Here is a 21,011-nt window from a genome sequence, read left to right as displayed (position 1 = left end):
GTCTGAACACTTGCATGTTGAATATCAACAACCAACTCCAAACTTTGAGTTCTTCAAGGTTTTCCAAATACCAGATGGCTCTTATATGGCTTCCACGCTAACTGAAGTTCCAAACAAAGATTTGAGAGTATTTTCAGTCAATTCCTAAGCAATTAACCAAACCTAGACAAACCAGTCCCATCTATGACTATAGAAGTCCCACTTACTACTCCCTTTTCACATCACCTGTTCATAGCATCCCTCCTCCACCCCACTGCCCCTTTTATTCCCTGTTGGTGATGTCCAAATGGGAGGTCTACAAATTCGGTCCATGGCCAAGGGCAATCCCTTAGACAGATGCCAAGTCAAATATAAGTACTGCTATGCCCACATCAATCACAACCCTTCATGCTTTGATTGTATGTAAATTCAAATTTATTGAATGGCACAACTGCATTCCATTTTAACCAATACCGTCTTCTACACATGTCTGCGCATCTTCTACGCATTGCTAGTTCCATGTGATATTCTCTGTTGTGGGCAATATCCTTGCTTGGTGAGATTTCTGTGTTGTAGTGTGGTTATTTCTACTCTCCTGGAACAGGAATGCATTAAGTAGCTACACAGACCAACTCATGAACCCTTCCAAAAGTTACACAAGCTGATATGAAGAGAATTATGGTGCACAACTGTAGACACAACTGCAGCATAACTGTCATAGACAGACTTTGGTTTGGGCGGCACACCACAGGAACGTCACTGTGTTTATTTCTTAAGTGAGTTGAGTCCTGCTGCATTCTCATTACGTATTTAACCTCATGTTTTTTTTTTTGTTTGTTTTTTTTAAAGGCTCCTCATTTTCCTCATCTTGTTCCATTTATGACCACTGTCAACAACATATTTGTCATATGCTGGTCATTATTTATGTATTCATTTATGTACAATACATTAAATCATTAGTTTTAATTATTAAAATAGTTGAGCACAGCAGAGTCATGCAGAACTTGGACTTCCACAGACACCTCTGTCTGTGGAAGTGATGCTGTAACACTCAGACCCTGGTCTCCAGGGTGCACAAGAAATACTACTACACACTGTATCCAGTCAAACAAACCCAAACACACCCCAGGAAAAAAAAACTGTGGCAAGGCGACAGCCTTTAAACATAAGTTTCACTCTGCCTATGGTTTTCCAGTTGTCATCCCAAAGAATACTTAGAACATTATGTCACAGAACTGTGTAAACTTCTGTGAGAGGAACTATGAAACAGCACACTCCAGTCTTTGCATTAGAGACACTTTCTGCTCACTGACGTCAAGCTATGGCCAGGCTGAGCCAAAACTTTCTTCCTCATAAGAAACGTGGCTGCATGAATGCCATTGAACCTTAAGTTTTCCTGTAATACTTATTCAAAGTTGACACCTAAAAGAAAGAAAGCAAAAAATCCAAAGATGTTGATGAAGAACTGCTTATCGCTACTTTGAAAAATAGTTCCTCTCACAGTGAGTGCATGGTTCAACTGTAATGAAGAGGAAGTAGACAACAGTAGTATGTGTTGTCAGTGCAGCTTGTCCAGGTATTATAGAGGAATGCAGTGCATCATTAAAACTTTAAAAAGTACTTCCTTAATTCATTTAATTACAAACCTGGAAAAATTGAACTCCTCCCAGTTATAACTGCCACTTTGCAGCCACTGCATTCACGAGTAAATGGTCTAGAACAAGAGACAATAGTCATCAATTTCACAGAGGACAGCTTGCTACTGTGGCTCAACTTATGACATCACTGACCTGTCAAGACAGGTGCCATCAAGTAGTGAACAAAGGCCTTTGTTTGGTACAGAACTTGCAGCTTATTAAAGAGATGACAGCACAGGCAAATTGATTGCACCTAGCATACTGTATACATTACATCTCTGTTAGGAATTTGGTGACAAAAGGCATCGTTTCTCTTCATGAAACAGCACAAACGGGCATAGGAAAAGAACTAGATATAGCAGATGGTACCTTGTTGCATAACAAAACAACACAGTAAAGACAGTCCATAAATTAGCCAGCGGTACTCAGGAGGATGCAACAGGCACATGGCAGTTTTAAATTTATTACTTAATTGCTCAGCAGATTAACTCAGGACAACACACAGTGCTCGCAAACATTGCACACAGTTTCTAACTCATTTATTGACACAGGTTGATTTTAACCTGAGATCCTTCAATACGGCACTGTGTTGAAGCGTGGCACACCCAAAACTGGGACCGACCCCCTACACTACTCCACTGTTCGAGATACAGAAAGACCAAGAATAAAACAGGATTAGTCACAAGTAAAATAGACTGATGGTGATGAAAAACTCTGGGCATTCATACTGCAATTAACCACTTTCCACTCTTTAGAAGTGATGAAAACAGGAGTCACTTCTGACACCGGAGAGAGGAAATAGGCCGGGTGACACTGCTTTCCACTGCCTTCTGCTTTCGTTTAACAGAAGAATGGACTGCGGCCTGGAAAAATTGTCGGAAGTTTACCTTGGAAGTTAATTTTATGCTTTCTGGTGAAAGTCCACAAGTAAGTACAAAAACAAACTCCGGAGTTTAGTTAGCCATATCAATTTCACACCAAATCAATGGCACCCGGAATCCCCTCTACAAGGCAGTATGGAGGACTGGACAAACCCAGGATCTGAAAAGCTGACCAGAATTCAGAGCTTCTGTGGCTTTAGCCTGCAAAATTCCAGCACTCACTCCTCATCAATATCTTTGAGTGAGCTGGATGCTGACATGCGTCGAAATTTAAGAACAAAGCCACTGCAGTTTTTTAAGTCTGAGCCAATAAAACTGCACAAAAGCGCAAACACAATTTCACATGACCAATTAGGGTTGTTGTCAGGGGGTTTATTATGTAGTTTTGACATTAATCATAGAACGCTCAGAGATAGAACAAAAAGTCGATGAATGCGTCAGTACTTTTTTTACTTTTTAAGGGGATGTGGTATGCAGCAAGCGATACACACAAACCAAATGAAACAGAAAACACAAGATAAAAACGACCGCCTGTGTATGCACTACAAATGCATAAGAGACTGTTTAGCGTTGTTCATGTGGCCTCATTATACATACCTCTGTAGAGCTGCCTCGTAAGTTGCTCTAGATAAGAGTGTCTGCAAAATGAATAAATGCAAATACATAACACCAAGGTCAGATCAATTCAAATGAAATAAAGTATGATTCCTTTTATGTTCATAACCAAGGAAGCTAAATACACTCACTGAGCAGTTTATTAGGAACACTCTACTAATACTGGGTAGGACCCAGAACAGCCTCAATTCAGCCTCAATTCTTCATGGCATGGATTCCACAAGATGTTGGAAACATTCCTTTGAGATTCTGGTCCATGTTGACATGATTGCATCACGCAATTTCTGCAGATTTGTCGGCTGCACATTCATGTTGCGAATCTCCCGTTCTACCGCATGCCAAAGGTGTTCTGCTGGATTCAGATCCGGTGACTGGGAAGAAGGCCACTGAAGAACATTGAACTCATTGTCATAATCATGAAACCAGTTTGAGATGACTTTTGCTTTGCGACATGGTGCATTATCATGCTGGAAGTAGCCATTAGAAGATGGGAAAATTGTGACCATGAAGGGATGCACATGGTCAGCAACAATACTCAAACAGGCTGTGGCATTCAAGCGATGATTGATTGGTATTAACAGGCCCAAAGTGTGCCAAGAAAACATTCCCCACACCATTACACCACCGCCACCAGCCTGGACTGTTGACACAAGGCAGGTTGGGTCCATGGATTCATGCTGCTGGCGTCAAATTCTGACCCTACCAGTCTTCAACTGTCCAGTTTTGGCGAGCCTGTGCCCACTGCGGCCTCAGCTTTCTGTTCTTGGCTGACAGAATTGGGACCTGACGTGGTTGTCTGCTGTTGTAGCCCATCTGCCTCAAGGTTCAATGTGTTGTGCATTCTGAGATGCTTTTCTGCTCACCACAATTGTACAGAGAGGTTATCTGAATTACTGTAGCCTTTCTGTCAGCTTGAACCAGTCTGGCCATTCTCATTTGACCTCTCTCATCAACAAAGTGTTTCCATCCACAGAACTGCCACTCACTGGATGTTTTTTTGTTTTTGGCACCATTCTGAGTAAACTTTAAAGACTGTTGTGCGTGAAAATCCCAGGAGATCAGCAGTTACAGAAATAGTCAAACCAGCCCGTCTGGCACCAACAATCATGCCACGGTCGAAATCACTGAGATCACATTTTTTCCCCATTCTGATGGTTGATGTGAACATTAACTGAAGCTCCTGACCCACATCTGCATGATTTTATGCACTGCTGCCACACTATTGGCTGATTAGATAATTGCATGTTTAAGTAGGTGTTCAGGTGTTCCTAATAAAGTGCTCAGTGAGTGTATATATGATGGCTACGATGGTATACATGGCTGCCTCAGAGAAGAAGAATTGACCTGTTCATGAATACCTCAAGCAAAGATTTTAACTCTGACTTGTTCCAAGTAAACCAATGTATATTTTTTCAACTATAATCAACAACTATAAAAAACAGCCTCATTTTTCCTTGTCATTTACCACCTGGGGGCACGATGTGCCCATCTTCATTGGCCCAAATGCATCGTTGTGAGTGATATTAGATTTCACCACCACACACAATTTAGATGCTGGTGTACCCAAGAGCTGGATCCACCCAAAAGCACTGAGAGGATTTTATGAGACTTTAAGGAAGAGCCTTCCAACTGCAGCTCCTCATGCACAAGCCATTCATACACAAAAGCCACATGAGAGCAGATAACCGCCCCTCCTCCCCCAGCACAGTGACGTCACCCCTCTGTTGTAGTGAGATGTCAGGCATCCCTGCAGCTTGAGAAAATGAAGATGATTTCCTGTAAATCCGGCTCGTGCAGCACATAGTTGCAACAACGTTCACAATAACTGCCACAAAAAGGGGGGAGGTGTTCAGAGTGAAGCAAAGTATGTCCAAAAAGAGGCTGGATTAAGTGTCTGGCTAAAGACGTGGCATCAACTTAGCAACGGCAGTGGCATTTTCTTGTTTTCTTTTGTTTTTTTTGTTTTTTTTTAGATGAGCTTCCTTGTTACCGTTCCTTTCATCAGCTCTTTCACAGAACTTTGAGACATTTGAGAAACACAATTTACCACCACTCTAGACCAATCATTCTTAAAACCAGTGCCACGAGGGTTGTTCTGGCAGCGTGGGCCGTCTGAGTACATACCCAGGCGTACAGGTGTATTGCATGTTCTAACCACTTGAATGAATATTGTCCAGCCCAGTCACACTGACGCTGTCAACATCAAATACCAGATACATGTTAGCTTTTAAATGAAAATCACTACCATTATTATCAAAATTTATATCTACCACTCTGATCAAAGGGGCCATACGGTTAGAACAATGTACTGGCAATGTATTGGTGCCAAACTGGAGATCAAAAGTCAAAATAAATCACTTCATTTACAGAAGCTGCTTTTGGCTATTTAAAAGACTTGCTGCATAAAACTTTTTTTCTGTTTTGCTATCTCTCTGTGGTCCAAGAGGGGAAAGATGGATAACAAACAACTTTGATAACCTTACGTGTCTGTCTTTTTCTGTTTCAGATTATAGTGTTAACTTGCAAAACAAAAACATTAAGGACAATTTCACATTTGATATTCCATTGCTTGCCTTTCACCTTCTGATGAAATAAGGCTGTTTTTTTCCTGGAAAACCACAGGTTTCTGGTCACCATTCCAACACAGGTTTGAATTGTTCAATGGAAGCCACTGATTGGATGCAAACCTGAGCACCCAGCTCTCCAGGGGATTCAGCCAGCTGCTGGTAGCATCTCTGAACTAAAGAACCATGGATTGACAGGGCCAGGATTGCACACACCTCCTCTCAGACAAAACACACAAGTCATTTTTAGCTTTAAAGAAAATGTTTATGAATTGGTAATAATGCCTACCTATCAACATACCTGTAGGGCATGCAAGAGCTGTGAATTCAGAAGAGGAAAAAGTACTGTGCAAGGTCTACTGTGTAAGGTGAATTACTGTGCCCAACAGGAAAAAAAAAATTAGCATAGCACTGGGATTTCTAGCTGACATCATGAGTCATGTCCAGAGGGCCTGTCCGCTATAGAGCACACTGTGTGTGTGTGTGTGTGTGTGTGTGTGTGTGTGTGTGTGTGTGTGTTTGTGTAATCACTGTTGTATTCTCCAGATGTACACCTTGAGTTCATTGTCTTCTAGGGAGGAGTTGGGTTCAGAGCTCACGTTTCCCTTATTGTGTCATGTGCTGCAGTGCTGGAGAGCATTGCAGTGACTGGATCCAAATGATTTTCCATGGAACAGCATGTGGGAGACTTAGATGTGTCTGTCTATACATGGGAAATTCTCATCCCTCTCTTTCTCTGGTGTAATGAGGGAGTTCTTGGTTTGACATTATGACGGTTTCCCAAATGGGAGACTGTTAAAAGTGCTTGAGGACACGTTATGTTTGACTGTTTGGTTTTGTTTTGAGTATTTTTGGGGTGGGATCTTTCAGACTGTTTTTCTTCTTTTCTTGGCTCTTTCTGTTTGTTTATGGTCTCTTGCTTAAACAGAGGAAAAGTGAGGGGATGTTGGACATGGTTAAAACTAGGTAAATCGTTGCTAATAATAATGTTGGAATTAAGGATGACATCACCAGGAAGAACTTGATAGCAGTATATTCAAGCCTTAGCATGTGGCCTTGACTTTAAGTGATGTGCAGTAGGTTTGTGACTCAAAGGTTGGCAGTTTGGTTCTCCAATGGGGCACTGCTGTTGTATCCTTTAGCAAGGTACTTAACCCAAATTGCTTCAGCAAATATCCAGCTGTATGAAATGGATAGTATGTATGCTATGTAATTTGCCCTGCATAAGCGTGTTTGTTGAGCACAAAGAATGTCGTGTAAATTGCTGTAGTGTGGTTTTGGCTTCTCGGGTTCAGTTTCCTGATCCCCCCCACCACCACCTCACATCCCATCCTACCACACCCCCGCTACCAACTAGCTACAATTTCCTTCATCATCACTCAGATTCAAAGGGAGGGACTATTATTATTTTACAGCAGTATGATGACAGTCTTGGGGGCTATTCTAGGCTGTTCATTGGTAGAAGAGGATCATTGAAGCCATATGTGTTCTGATATGATGGTGCAGTTAAAGCAGAGCACCCATAACCAGCACAGCAGCAAAGACAGCACCAGATCTTCCTGTTACCAAAAAAAACATCATAGACAAGAACATGAGGAAAACATAAGGAATGGAGGAGTTGAATGTTTGGTCATAATAAAAAAAATTGTGAAGTGGGTGTTACACATGCTATAGTATGTTTCTGTGTTCATCCTGCCTTGCAACTGTATTTAGCCTACTATACTATTGGCCTACTGCTCATTGGTTGATTACTTGCACAGTTTCTGGAATAAATGACTTATAAATGAAAGAGAGTGTGCTCGAAAAAGGAACTGCTGTTTACTGTATGACTTTGTGTTTTACATTTAATAGTTTATTTATTATTAAGGAAAACCTACAATTAAAAACTTTCACAACAGGATAGCCACAGGCTAGTGTTCCCAGTTCTATACCCACCATTTAATAATTAGGGTAATTTCAATCAAGTGTGAGTGACACAAAGAGTCATTGCTTCCCTCATCCAATGACAGTTGTGGTGTTGAATGTATTTGTTATCATTTTCAAGAATTTTCCCTCAGTGGACTATCAAAGATGCCAGAGAAAACAACTAACCTTGCCAATTGAAAAATGCTTTCTTCTTTGCCACCTGTCATATGTCCTTAGCAATCAAGTAACATGGTCATGCAGAAGAAGGATTGGTCCCATTACTGTAATCCAAATGATACCTGTCATTGCTCTTGCTGCGGCGTACAGTCCACCACAGCGCGGCGTGCTGCGTCGAGGATGTCTGCAATAAAAGCTCATCCTCTCCAAATGCACTTTCTGCCTCAGTGACTGCAGGGCAGAATTAATGACGTTGATGGCTTTTTATTCAGCCTGGTGACCGGCAGGGCTTCACTTTATTTTAGTGATTCCGGAAGAGGTCGGGCCTGCTGAGTAAACAGACTGCACAGAGTGTAAACGGCTCTTTCCTGTTATCTCTGCACATGACAACGTTTGGATGGAGGATCTATGCCCTGTCGCTCATTCCTGGAAGAGGCATGTGCTGATAAATAAACAAAATTTTAGGGGGGAGGGGGGAATCTCAGCATTCCAAACCGTCCTTGACAGCGAACCCACACAAGGCTTTGAGTACCAAGCACTGCTCTGCAAAGATTATCGCAGGTACCACGCTGCTCCAGTGCTAGTGCTGGTAGTTAATGTCTACTGATCACTTTTGATCACAAATGAAGCAGAGCTATACTGGGGTCAACTGTGACCAGGTTTATATACTGCTGCTGTAGACTAGATCTAAGCACTTACTGTCATCTTAATGGTTGTACCTCAAGGTTCAGTCTTTGGTTCATTGCTGTTCTCCATTTACCTCTATAGAACCTCTATAGCCCCTTACTGATTTTTATACCAACACACAAAGAAAAGTGGTGGTTTTAAGGAAAGGGACAGGTAACCAAAACCATTCCTGCTCAGAAGTTCACATGTCACCACATCCTCTCTCAGCTATTCTCTGGGAGATTGCATGGTGTCATTACACTAAAGAGAAACCACAAGCTGAACAGACATGTCTAGGAGCCTGCTTCCATTGCTGCGCTGGGCGGGTCCTTTGGGACATCATTATAATATCTGACCACGGTCGCGGCAATCATCATGAGGCAGACCATCTTGTGCGTCACGGTTAAACGCTGTGACCACTGTGGGGCAGATGGCACTGTGCAAAGCACACAGCAAATATGTATCAGGCAAGCACTTAAAGAAAACCAATCTCTCCACAGACTGTGCAGGCACATTTGCACTGAATGAATAAGGAGTTCTCTCCTCGCTTGACTGGGATCATCCCCAGGGGCTGCCTTTGCAACTTCTGTCTGTAGTGACATTAATGGAGCCTTTAGCTGCATGGTAGTGAGGTAGGGTTCCACCACAGGCAAGAACTTGTCTCTCTACCTTTCCTTCCCCAATACACACACACATACTAATGCAACCCCTCCCCCACACACATGTGCACAATACATTTAGGTACACACTGAAAGAAACACACAGACACACACATATATTTAGACAAAAATGCAGATATTCAAACACTAAACACACTAACACTAATGCAGCCCCCCCCCCATACACACACATATTAATATATGTTTAATATTATTAATATATGTTTAATTAAACGACCTTTACATAACAACAGTGGCTCTAATTTTGTACACGATTTGAGACGGTTCTGCAGTTGTTTAAAAAGTCACATATCCCACAAAGTCATCAAAAAATTAAGACATTGATCATGAAAGTATAAAATAGTGAACCCGAATATTGCATTTTTGACACTTTATGAGCTTTCTGAGTGGTTGAAGTGGGGGGAGTACAAAGTCCCCCAAATAACTTTGTAAATCAGCCCGTCAACTCACTTCATGCCACACAGTACATTAAGTAGCTCAGCTGAATATTTGTGCTTATAAATGAGTAACATATTACACCAATATAGTTTTTATGATATATTTTTAAATTATAATTATTAAATCATAGCATGTAATATATATCATATAAAAATCATTTCAATAGAGGATATGAGGTTCATTTGAGGTTTCTACATTCACGTGAAAACAGGAAAGCAGGGAAGTACAACGATAACATTTTTGTAGTTCTTACTACAACAAATCAGTGTAATATAAATACCCGTTTAATCTTCACTAAAGGCTGATTGGAGAGATGACAATCAAAGATATCTCAGAACTATCTACAAGATTGTCGACTATCAAACCATAGACCTGTGCACACACGATGATTTGATAATCAAGGGACAGGCAGGGAATGTTACATCATTAACTGTATATTCTCTCATTTTTATGAGCATCATAGCAGAATATGGGCTTCTGTTATATCAAAGATTGCATCACCGTAGGTAATCAACACTGTTGTCTACAACTGACTCAGGAAGCCTTTCAGCTTTAAACCCGCGCGGCAACTGAGGTTCCTCCTGATTTCGAAAGCTCTGTCACCGGTCGGTATACGGTAATAGTAGTAACTTACCTTCTCTCGCCTTGAGCAGTACCGTGTTAGCGACAATGTTTTCCAGCTCCATTAATATTGTTTTTTATAAAATGGTGAAATACAAAAGAGTTTTTAGGGTATTCGAGAATGACCAGGTTGTATCCTATCCCTACTCTTCGCCGTTTGCAGCAAAAATGTGTAATATTCGGTTTATAATGTATTGCTTTAAAAATTCGGATCAAGGTGTTGGCATTCTGACTGTGAAGAACAGCTCCGTACACAGGTTATCGCGGAATTCCCTGTATTGTGTGCATGGATCTCGCCATCCATTCCGAACATTACTCTGGAAGAGTCTTTGCCATTATAGAAGCACAGAAGCATTAAGTCCAATATCCAGACAGTGTGTCATCAAAGGAGCTTGCAATGTTGATTGTCAACATACAGAGATGGACGTTAACATTTTTCAATCAAACATGTGTTCGTGGAGATGCAGGGAGCAGGATTTCAGAACCTGTGCGCCGCGGAGCTGTGAAGTGTACTCCTTGCTGTCACAGTTAGCAGTGCGTTCCGCCTCACCGTGCGTAATTTAAAGCAAGGCTGTTTTTTCTCCCTTTCAGTTGAGGGGTTTGGCAAGGTTCGAAGCGTCTCTCCGCGTGGCTCCGGTCAGGTTTAGGATCAGATCAGGCAGGCAATGCTTGTCATCAGGAAGTGCCCTGACAACCCGCCTGTTAAGTCCTTAGTTTCATGCAAGGTTCCCTGTGCTGCAAACGCGAAGGTAGCGAGACGGCAGCTGAGTTCGCTAACGCCGCCGTACTACCGCCGGTCGGAAGAGGCGTACCCACGGCTGGCCCTGACGCACGGATGCCGCGAGACATACCGGCTTGGCAAAGCCATCTGACTGAACATTTGATGAGATGCCGAGATAAAATCCCCAGACCTCAAGCAAATACGTAATAATGAGGGGAAATGTCATATTCGTCGTTACTACGTAAGGCTAATATGTCATCAATATTTACCTCAATGTCTGAAGCAGTGAATTATTTATAAACCACACTGAACGCGCAATTTTATTTTAAAGCATAATTCACCTTTACAATTGCTAGAACATTTGCAATTTTTTTGCAGCGTATACAAAACCCAAAACCATTCGTCAAAACAGCAAAAGCCACTTGAGGAAAACTCAAGTTCAATAATTTGTGACCGCATGGCACAAAATCAAAAAGCTGGATAACTGCAGATTTGGAAACTTCTGTCTTGTGCAAGTACCCTTAATCCCATTTCAGACTATGCAACAGTTCACTTTCATTTAGTATCAACAAGGCAGCATTGTCAGCTGCATATACACTATAAAATATATACAGTAGGCCTACACAGTTGTTTATAAAATAACAATTTATCATCATTTTATGGTAATTGTTTTATCACAAATGATCAACTATTCACTGTTGTGGACAACAGAGCACAACTCACCAGGCAAGGCCACTATAAACAAAATTTAAACTATGTGAAAAACCCGAATATTATCTCACACAGTGAAAAAGTCTGTCAGCTCTGGCCCCTCCTCCTCCAATGAAATGAGATACTAGTGAGGTTGCATCACAAACACCAGCAGTCCTGCAGGATTACCGGAACCTTTGGTGGGATGATGGGAAATTACACCACATTGAAGACAGGTGGGACATATGTCATCACTGCCTCTACAGTGACTATGGACATTGACTGGGATAAACAACATCTCCTCTTCTTAGATACATCCACAAAGGCACAAATGTCAACGAATGTGTGTTCTTTGGTGGCTCCTTTCAGTTGTGGGTAGTGGACAACTGTATCAAAGTTCAAGACATTTGATTCAAATGTGGATCTGAGTTTTAGAAAATCTTGTAAACATTATTTTCAACAGTTAATGAAATAAAGAATCATTTGTTTTAGTGGGGTGAAAAATAACCAATACAGCAGAACTGACAACAGTGATAGTTGCAAAGAAATGGTATAAGCTACACAGGGTTCCAATAAGCTTAACTTCAGTAAGTAACAATGAGTATCTATGCTGGAGGCAAACTGTGCATATACATTTCATCTCCTCCTCCTGCAATTTATGTAACAAAAAGTGTGTGGCAGCACTATGACATGAAGCCCAGTTCAATGACTTGGGTCACATTCTGAGAAGACAGACTATTTTTAGTTTGGCTACCAGCCACAGGGCGGTTTTGTTAGGAATTTAAAGAAGCCAGGAAATGTATTCACAAAACTCAGGTACTGATTGTTGTCAGGCAACTGGTATACACCTTAGTGTGTTTCAGTTTGTTGATAATTTCCATTGTTAAAAGTTGCACTGCACTTCAAATTTATTTAAACTGCAAAATGTTTTACAATTTAAAGTCATGTGTACCAGTACTGGTCCAAGGCAAAATTTGACACCTTGAAAAGATTAGTGTACCTGATGATTAAAGACATAACACTTAAGACTACACATTTAATACAGTTTGCTCAGCATACTTAACCTTTGACAGCGCTCTTTCATATGGGCTTTTTCCCCAATAGATTGGGGAAAAAAACTGCACACAAGCAATTGTTGTTCACAGATAAAAGCCAAGACAAGTAGTCTCCCAACAAATTTAGCCAAGGACACTGTGGCCCCTCAGATCTGCAAATTCTCTTTTAAGCCCCCCCAAAATCTGACAACCTTTTTCCACCCCCAGTGACTTCTCAACATTAATGAACAGGCTGTCTGCAAATTTATTTATGTGGACTCTCCACTCTAGGATTTACCTCACCTTTCACCCCGAGCATTCAGCTCAGCTCACCACACCACCCTCCTGCACAGACAGCACTGAAGCAAGGCACATGCAAACCTGCAATACTTTTGCTTCCTGCCGACTGCCATTTTACGCTCTACAAATTAAACGTGCATCACAAGAGAGCGTCTACCACTGGCGACAACTTGGCAATTTGCAGGCACCTGATGAGTCATTGAGCTGACAAGCCTTGGCCAGCACAAGGCCTCCTTACCGTGGCTGGGTGAAGCTGCTTACATCCTACCACTGCAGACTCCCAGTTACAGTTGGCGTACAAATTCCGACTGTGGTTACAGACTTTTTTCAGAAGTTATATTGTGCAACCCTAATAAGATTTGATAATACAGAAACGAGTCTTGAAAGTGACCTCACTTGGCCCTGCAGTTGGCTAGGGAACACCCCCAGCTGACTGCAGGGACCATTTCCACCAATAGTTCTTATCATTAGAGAGCAAATCAGAGACAGGGGATACCATTTTTAAAATGATTTCCATATCTCCTTTACTTTTTACCAAGTTTATTTCAAATTTGTATTTCATCTGCACTTTACGTTACATTATGGGCATTTATCAGATGCCGTTATCCACAGTGCCTTATATAGGTTGCAATTTTTTTTTTTTTTTACATGTGATCCATATACACAGCTGGATATTTACTGGGGGAATTCTGGGTTAAGTACCTGGCCCAAGGGTACAGCTGCAGTACCCCTGCAGGGAATCAAATCTGCACACACTTTGTTATTATCCCTGCTCTTTACCACTATACTACACTGCCACACTGTATATAATTTGTATATTATTTGGCTTTGGCTGGTTTAAGGTGATCCCCAGTTGGTTTTTATATAAGCAATTGTTGCAATAGTTTGTTCCTCAGTGTTATCTAAAATTTTGCACCAACACATGAAACAATTTTTAGTGTCAGCCAGCTGTGATTGATTTTTAATCATACATGGGAAATATTAAGTGGGTATAGCCAACCCAATGGTTACACGAATTGTCACATATGCTTCCTTCGTGGACTTGAAAAATGGAGAGATCGTGTTGCATCACACACTGATGAAGACCGCAAAGCTTAAATTCCTTGTATTTTTTGCCCACTGCTGCCATTTGAACTATTCATAGAATAAATAAACATTCATCAAATAAAAATTAAGTTTTGGCATTGACCTTCCTTATCCTTCATCATTTGTGCAAACTCTTAAAACACAAATCTACAGGCCTCCATTATTCATAGAGTATTAATAATATATGACATACTTGGGTTAAGATGTTAAGGAGACTTCAATGCCCACCAGTACTTCAGTAACTGTGACTCAGCTTGGACTGTAGTGCCCCCTAGAGGCAAAACTATTTCATTGCAAAGCCATTACTTGGTCCATAAGTGTTGAGCACAAAGGAGGAGGGCAGTGTGGGAGCAATTATTTGTCTGATACAACCAAACACTGAACCATTAAAATATTGCTGGATCACAAGGCCAGTGGGCCACTGACAAACCTGATGAGCAGCCTTTAATAACAATCAAGTTAATAAAAAAATAAATGGTATTTAATAGAACACAAATGTTTCCAGTAACATTGTTTGATTGATCACTTTACATTTAAATGGAAACCAAGAGGCCATCATTCCATCAAATTTATGTTAAAAAAAAACACTACTGGATAAGTCAAGGTCATTATTTTCTGCTAAGAAACATCATGTAAAACTAAACCAGCAAAAAGAAGTGCTTTTTGTTGTGCCCTTAGGTCCAACGTGACTTCAGACATCGCACGTACCCATAGGATGATGGCGCACACATAGTTTCTTTAAATCTAAATGCAATCTAAAATAAAAAAAAATCTTCTCATTCCATTTTTGGAAAACCATTCCCAACCTTTTTTTCTTTCCCTGTATCTTTTCCCAGGGTTTGCCATAATGTCAGTTGAAGAAGAACAGTACGATTAAGGGGGAAAAAAAAGTGGTGTATCAATATTCATCCAGCACATCTGTCTTGGGGATGGACAGTCCTCTCTCTTTGAGGGCCTGCAGCTTGGCCTTCTCTGCCTCCGATTTGGCCTGCTGTTGCACTCGCTGCTCTTCCAGGATCTCCTCAATAGACACCTGCTTTAAGACTGTGTCGCTCTCTTTCTCCAGGTCCTGCCAAGTAAGCGCACATTCACACCCATAACTCCTCTAAAATCAGAGCTCCCACTCAGGGAACACACAGCAGTGAGAGCCATTCCAACTTTTATAAAAAGCAGGTGGATGCCTAGTATAATAACCTGCTTCCAGTCAGACTTGGAATGGCTAAAACTGGTATGCATTAGGAGCACCATTTCCATGCCTTGATGTCATAGGACATGCTTTAAGCTCCTTAAGAAAAGGCTATAGGGACTGAAAGTATTACTGTTACCTGTTTAATGAATCAGCAGCTTTCTCATCCTTACACCACCCCTCAGGGGAACCTCCTATAATGGTTTTGGATGGAATCAAAGAGGGACACTTACAATTTCTCCAAGGAGAACGACGTTCTCTCCACGGACTATGAATATTCCTCTTGGAATGTCCCCGTATTTCTTGCCCACGTGTATACGCTCCACAGTTTGATGCAAAACCAGATTAGCTGCAGAGAATGCACAACAAAGATGCTTTGTGTGATGCACTGGCAATGAACCTGAAGCTTTACAAAGTTAAATTTATTAGAATATTCCTGACCACATAGGTAAAAATTGAGTATATGCATTGCCTTCACATTTGACCCATGAAATGTCCAGGCCCCTGATCTTTCCTCCACATGAATGTCTCTTCTGCATAGTTCCATGATATAATTGTCACAGAAAAATTCTACACAATTTGGATGGTCAACGTACGTTGAATAATTTGCAGTACAGCAACTAATTTTGACTTTGCAGCTGAAATGGCGACTGCCTGATGCGCCACCATATACAAAGTCCTACAAGGCCAATCAATACCAGCGTACTTACATACCAAACTGGTCGATGCTTCTTAGAAACCCGATCAACGTTCTTCCATCTCGGAGGAGCACAAGGTGTTTCTCTAAGGGTTTTCAAGAAAAGCAGTTCAGAACTCCGGGATGAAGTTGGGTAGCCTTATAAAACATACAGTATTATACGGTTTAATGTTTGCGAAATCGCTTAACAAAACCGCACTAAAATGTTCAAGAATGACTATCATTAAGAAAAATCACAACCTGTTCTCATTACACCTCCAGCCCTGCACCAAGCTTTAGCAACGACATACCAACCAGTCTCTGGTATTTCAAGTGTACTTTGGTACTTTTAAGGCTAAATTGTTTTCAACATTACGAATGTATATATTTAGTAACAACTACCACCAGTAATCATTTTTTTTTCTTGAACGCTCACGTGCTAACGTTAGCTCGGGGTACAGATGTTCATAGGGTTCATGCACGTTTATAGGGTTAATGCCAACTGGCATTAACACAACGATACATCGTCCCCAAAACAGCTGACTACTTAGTCAGCTCAAGTGTTTTATGTCCTTTGTCGTTTTATCAAGTGTAGTTAACTGCCAACTAACAAATGCTTGCAGAGGATAGCTAATGGTAGCTATCTTGCTAGTTAGCCAAATTTGCTGCTTGTTACAGCTGCACAGCAATCCAGTCAGCAAATGATTAGCTTGGCAGATGAGTGAATTGCTGACAAAACTGTAATTATCTACGATTCCACATTTTTCCTTAATGATGGGGTCCATAACTTAAGTAAAAAAAACTAATGAAGATGACGATAAAATAAGTCACTATCAAGCAGCTAACTCGCTAGCTGGTAGCCACCACAACCTTGACGACTGGACTTACTATCGATATCCTCGATGAGGCTCGCTGTCCCTGGCATGTAATTCATTTTGGATCAACACGATATTCTGCTATTCTATTTTAATCTTTATTTTGGCCTCTTCTGTTTGTTTCAGGCCATGAATCGTTCAAAAAATGTGAACCCTTTCTTCACAGGAAGTGGAAAAGGCTATGGGAGCCACTTCCTGCCCGGTTTAACCCTTTATAGGGCCATTTCAGTCGCACGAGTGAGCTGTCTGGTGCTTAGTAGGCAGTGCTCATTTTGTTGGCAGCTGTTTAAAATCAGCACTCCCGTTTTTATGTCTGGTGAAAGATACATGAATGAAACACCAATGGCGTGTATCCAGGGTGACGTTCCTTTTTGTGGTTTTGTCAAGCATATGCTTGCTTTAAGGTTTTTATTTTTATATGGGGTCATATAACAGTATAACAGTTCAATATTAAGCATAAACATAGCGATGTTTTGCGAATTTATTTGAAATGCGACTGCATGTAGATTCGTTTAAGACTCTCAAGAAAAAATGAATTTTATGTTGTACACTGCTTTTTTACTTCATAAGTATATGGACCACGACAAAATAACGGCTTGCGGCGTCGGTTGCACTATATATTTCTATCACGAGATGGCGGTAAAGCCTTCAATATTGAAAAGTAAATGGTTAAATTTGGGTATCCTTAGACGGTTCTGTTCGAGAATTTACAGTAGCGCATGGAGACCATCCGATCAAGCAATACATTGCTTTCAATCATGAAACAACAGAGACAAGTATGAAGAGAATTATTTTTAGTGAACGCTCTGTTTCTGGCGCCGAACAAGTGAGATTTGATGCTACGTGGCCCTTAAGGATGTTTTGTAATTTTATTTATATATTTCCAAGGTATTTGCATGAATCTGCCTGATCTAACGATATGTAGCGACGAAACCTGGCACCTGTTGGTTGCGGTTACAATCTAAAATGTTTTAAAATACAACAGAATATAGCTTCACTAGGCCTTTTGTTTTCTTTGTGTCTCCTGTATCACCAACAGATCAGACGAGCAGGTGCAATGCCCTTTGGAGTGGAAATGAGCAAATGATATTATACTCACGATGTTGGCGCGAGATGGTTTTGTATTATGAATGGTATCAAGTACTACTAGTGCTATAGTACTAGTGTTGTATTTAAAGGGCCAAATATAGAGAGAACAATAATTTACTGTCATTAAATGCTGGCACACCGAATACTGCTTCGCAAAAACAGGTAACTTAAATCGAATATAGTCTTCTCGTGGCCTTGTTTCTCATGTGTTCTATTTACACGTCAGGGTTTTAAAGAAACTGTGGATTTTAGTTCTTTTTTCGCGGTGAGAGATTAGGTGGATCTCGTGCAGAAATCAATAACTATCCGTATCGGAATAAATAAATCACTCGTCGCGCGCACTGTTTTAAGCAGCCTGTTTGATATGAAGGCAAAAACATGGCTTCTTGTGCTGTGCTGGAATATTCGTCCCACGACTGAGGGCAACTGAGACGTGCAGCTTCACAGGTAGATGCGGAGACTGTGTATATCACTATGCTAAAGATATCACTAATAATAATTCTGCATGTAACGATATGTAATGTGACAACTGACGTTCTTCCTTGTTTTATGATTTTTTTTTCTTTTCGATGACAATGTTGTTCAGATGTGATTTGCCTTCGGTAGTCATTGGTGACATTGAGCGGTATTAGCTAGCGTGAGTGATTGATGCAGGACAATATGTACCGGTGAGTTAACTAAAATATGGAATAAAAAACAACCATGGGGCGTTAAAAGCGCGAAAATTAATCAAATATCATGATTATACAAAAATGTCTGCTTCATTCTCCTGTTTGATATTACTTTATCTTAGTAGATAGTACAGTAATAACAGCATTGAGACCTTGTGTCTGACAATGTGTACAATCAAAGTTTAGGTGAAGGTGCAGTGGTTTCAAGTTTCTTTAAAATAAAATATAGCATGTGTGTTTTGGATGATTCTGCATGTGTTTACAATACTGATATGTACGAGCGATTAGGAAGAGAATTATTTTAAAAACTGTGCGATAAAAAATATAATAAAGACATGGATACATAACCACATTTAGTCAGTACCTGTGGAGCTGTTTTGTATCTTTTGCAGCCAAACTATAATTTTCCTTGTTATAAAAACAGACTGTTAAAACGTTTGACAGGAACGTGAGACTAGTTGTCGCGCTCTTTTCCAGCAGAGGGTAATCGCCGCTGAATTCCGCGTTTCCAATGGCGTTCATGTCGAGATTCTCAAGGTCCCGGAGCAGCTCCAGATCCCCCAGCCGGAGAGATTCGGAGCGTGGTTCCCCCGTACTGACCGTAGCTGAGCTCGAGCGGCTGCTCTACACTGGGAAAACCGCCTGCAACCACGCAGATGAAGTGTGGCCAGGCCTCTATATTGGCGATCAGTAAGTTATTTTAGTCATCTAGGTATCAATTATTCTTTCTTTTTTGTGGAGTCTTCTGTCGATGAGCATATTCTGAAAACCCCTGCTTGCCCACCCTTGATATAACAAAGTGCTGGAAACATTATTGCGTAGTATCATTTTTTGATGTGCACCTGTTACCACACTTAATTAAATGACGTGTCATAGAGCCGCCATACAGCCACCATAATCATAATACAGACGTAACCAATTGGAAGTGACACATCTGGACCTGTAAATTTGGTTCCGTTGATTTTTAATTATTTTAGATCAAAGAAAGTATTCATCTATTGAGACAGACTTAACGACAATTTAGCCAACGAGGTTTATAGACCTCCTTTGTTTAACCATGTAGTAGCACTGAAAATCACCATATTGTATTAATATTGCAGAGACATAGCAGCAGACCGTCGCGAACTGGTAAAGCTCGGCATTACGCACATCTTGAACTGTGCGCACAGCAAGTGGCGAAGCGGTGCGGAGTACTACGAGGGTATGAACATCACCTACCAAGGCATAGAGGCACACGACTCGCCTACCTTCGACATGAGCGTCAACTTCTACCCGGCAGCCGAATTCATCCACAAAGCGCTCAGCAGTGGAGGTGAGAGGCAGATAATCAATCAAAGCCGCTTGATTTTTCGTGTTATGGTTTGGACCGTCATGGTATTTGCGAAAAGGAAAGATTTGCTTTAACAGACTTAGTATGGCTAAAGTCCATGACATTATTATTATTATTCTTTGTTTTTTTTGTTTTTTTTTTTGGTTGGTTTTTTTGTCAGGACAAAAGCAAATCCAGAACAACATACAGAATTATTACAAATGCTCAGCACCGTATGAAATAAATTTCATTGCAAAGTGTAAATGCAGAGACAGTAATGTAATAAACAATTACTAACATGTTTCGTAATTGCTCAGGTAATTTTAGTATCACAGTGCTAACAATACTGTTGAGGCCAACCAGCCATCAGTTCACACAGTGTAGGTGATCTGTTTTACTTGACCTCTCCCTTCAGAGGTTCAGGTTTAGTTACACTCAGGTTGGAACATTCCATGCTGTCTATCTGTTAGGGACAGAGCACAAAAAAGAGGTCCCACAGCTGCGTACATGGGTTTTCAAAAAGACTGAGAACAAGGTTGCAGTAAAATGTGGTATTTTTAGGCAATTTAATTATGTTCATTTTATTCAGCTTAATGCTGTGTCTGTCGCAGAAACAGCCAAAGATACTTGCCAACAGCCATTGCTTGTTTTATGGCTTAAAATTACATCCTTGCCGTGTCTAATAAAACATCTTCCTGTGCCTGCTTGGAGAATGAGGGAAATGGGGTTTTTATTGGGTGGGCAAGAGAGCACTGAAAGTTGTGTTTCTGGTGGTCCTTCAGGAAAGATCCTGGTGCACTGCGCCGTGGGAGTGAGTCGATCGGCCACCCTGGTGCTGGCCTACCTGATGATCCGACAGAAAATGACCCTGGTGGAGGCCATTAGAACAGTGAAGGACCATCGCGGGGTCATCCCCAACCGTGGCTTCCTGCGCCAGCTCAACGGGCTGGACAGCATCCTCCGTGACAGCCGGAAGACCTAAGGTGGCGGGGGGGACTGAGGAAGGATAGGGGAGGGGGCGGGGTGTGACAGGGAGAGCAGTCCCCATGATTCTGACAACTCTCAAAGATGTGTCCTTTTCAGTGTGCTGGTGATCAGACAACATCTCTTCTTAAGCGGTTTCCAACCTTGGTTCTTGCCTGATAATCCTATACACTGTAGTTCACAAATGGACAATTCAAGTGAAGATAAGGTCTTCCTTTTGGAGCTGG

At 41.2% G+C, this 21,011-nt stretch overlaps 3 protein-coding genes across 6 annotated transcripts in view; 1 reads left to right on the top strand and 2 right to left on the bottom strand.

Annotated features, from left to right (window-relative positions):
* Positions 1-10,988, bottom strand: part of LOC118777769 (G protein-coupled receptor kinase 5-like) — a 34,136-nt gene extending 23,148 nt beyond the window's left edge. For both annotated transcript variants that reach the window (XM_036528916.1, XM_036528917.1), the window contains exon 1: positions 10,177-10,988. In XM_036528916.1, coding sequence (XP_036384809.1) covers positions 10,177-10,228 — 52 coding nt within the window. In that variant the 5' untranslated portion in view covers positions 10,229-10,988. The remainder of the gene's footprint in view (positions 1-10,176) is intronic.
* Positions 10,989-13,594: 2,606 nt separating this feature from the next.
* lsm1 (LSM1, U6 small nuclear RNA associated) lies at positions 13,595-16,895 on the bottom strand. Its single transcript, XM_036529563.1, has 4 exons — positions 16,745-16,895; positions 15,895-15,963; positions 15,414-15,529; positions 13,595-15,063 (listed from the first exon to the last, which is right to left on the bottom strand). Exons 1-4 carry the CDS (start codon positions 16,788-16,790, stop codon positions 14,893-14,895), a joined length of 402 nt encoding a protein of 133 aa, XP_036385456.1. The 5' UTR covers positions 16,791-16,895; the 3' UTR covers positions 13,595-14,892.
* Positions 16,896-17,421: 526 nt separating this feature from the next.
* On the top strand, positions 17,422-20,782 carry LOC118778149 (dual specificity protein phosphatase 26). Of its 3 annotated transcripts, none has more exons than XM_036529538.1 (4): positions 17,422-17,982; positions 18,969-19,181; positions 19,592-19,803; positions 20,583-20,782. In XM_036529538.1, the coding sequence occupies exons 2-4, from the start codon at positions 19,003-19,005 to the stop codon at positions 20,780-20,782; spliced, it is 591 nt and encodes a 196-aa protein (XP_036385431.1). In that variant the 5' UTR covers positions 17,422-17,982; positions 18,969-19,002. The 3 variants fall into 3 exon arrangements, with proteins under 3 accessions (XP_036385431.1, XP_036385430.1, XP_036385429.1); XM_036529537.1 differs by having other exon boundaries at positions 17,422-18,267; positions 18,972-19,181; XM_036529536.1 differs by having other exon boundaries at positions 17,422-18,267.
* The last annotated feature ends 229 nt before the right edge of the window (positions 20,783-21,011 follow it).

The sequence above is a fragment of the Megalops cyprinoides genome, chromosome 5 (assembly GCF_013368585.1).
Source record: "Megalops cyprinoides isolate fMegCyp1 chromosome 5, fMegCyp1.pri, whole genome shotgun sequence".
In the NCBI taxonomy this organism is placed as follows: domain Eukaryota; kingdom Metazoa; phylum Chordata; class Actinopteri; order Elopiformes; family Megalopidae; genus Megalops; species Megalops cyprinoides.
The sequence above is the reverse complement of the archived record's forward strand: the minus strand, read 5'-3'. Positions and strand labels throughout refer to the sequence as shown.

What these genes read in the sequence shown, in the direction of transcription:
- lsm1 (XM_036529563.1), bottom strand. Translation starts at nt 16,790, where the DNA reads ATGAATTACATGCCAGGGACAGCGAGCCTCATCGAGGATATCGATA. An exon ending in CCTCATCGAGGATATCGATA is followed by an intron (nt 15,964 to 16,744) that starts GTAAGTCCAGTC and finishes GAAAACCCTTAG; the next exon opens with AGAAACACCTTGTGCTCCTC. An exon ending in AAGAAGCATCGACCAGTTTG is followed by an intron (nt 15,530 to 15,894) that starts GTATGTAAGTAC and finishes CATTCTCTGCAG; the next exon opens with CTAATCTGGTTTTGCATCAA.
- LOC118778149 (XM_036529538.1), top strand. Translation starts at nt 19,003, where the DNA reads ATGGCGTTCATGTCGAGATTCTCAAGGTCCCGGAGCAGCTCCAGATCC. An exon ending in GGCCTCTATATTGGCGATCA is followed by an intron (nt 19,182 to 19,591) that starts GTAAGTTATTTT and finishes TTAATATTGCAG; the next exon opens with AGACATAGCAGCAGACCGTC. An exon ending in CAAAGCGCTCAGCAGTGGAG is followed by an intron (nt 19,804 to 20,582) that starts GTGAGAGGCAGA and finishes GTGGTCCTTCAG; the next exon opens with GAAAGATCCTGGTGCACTGC.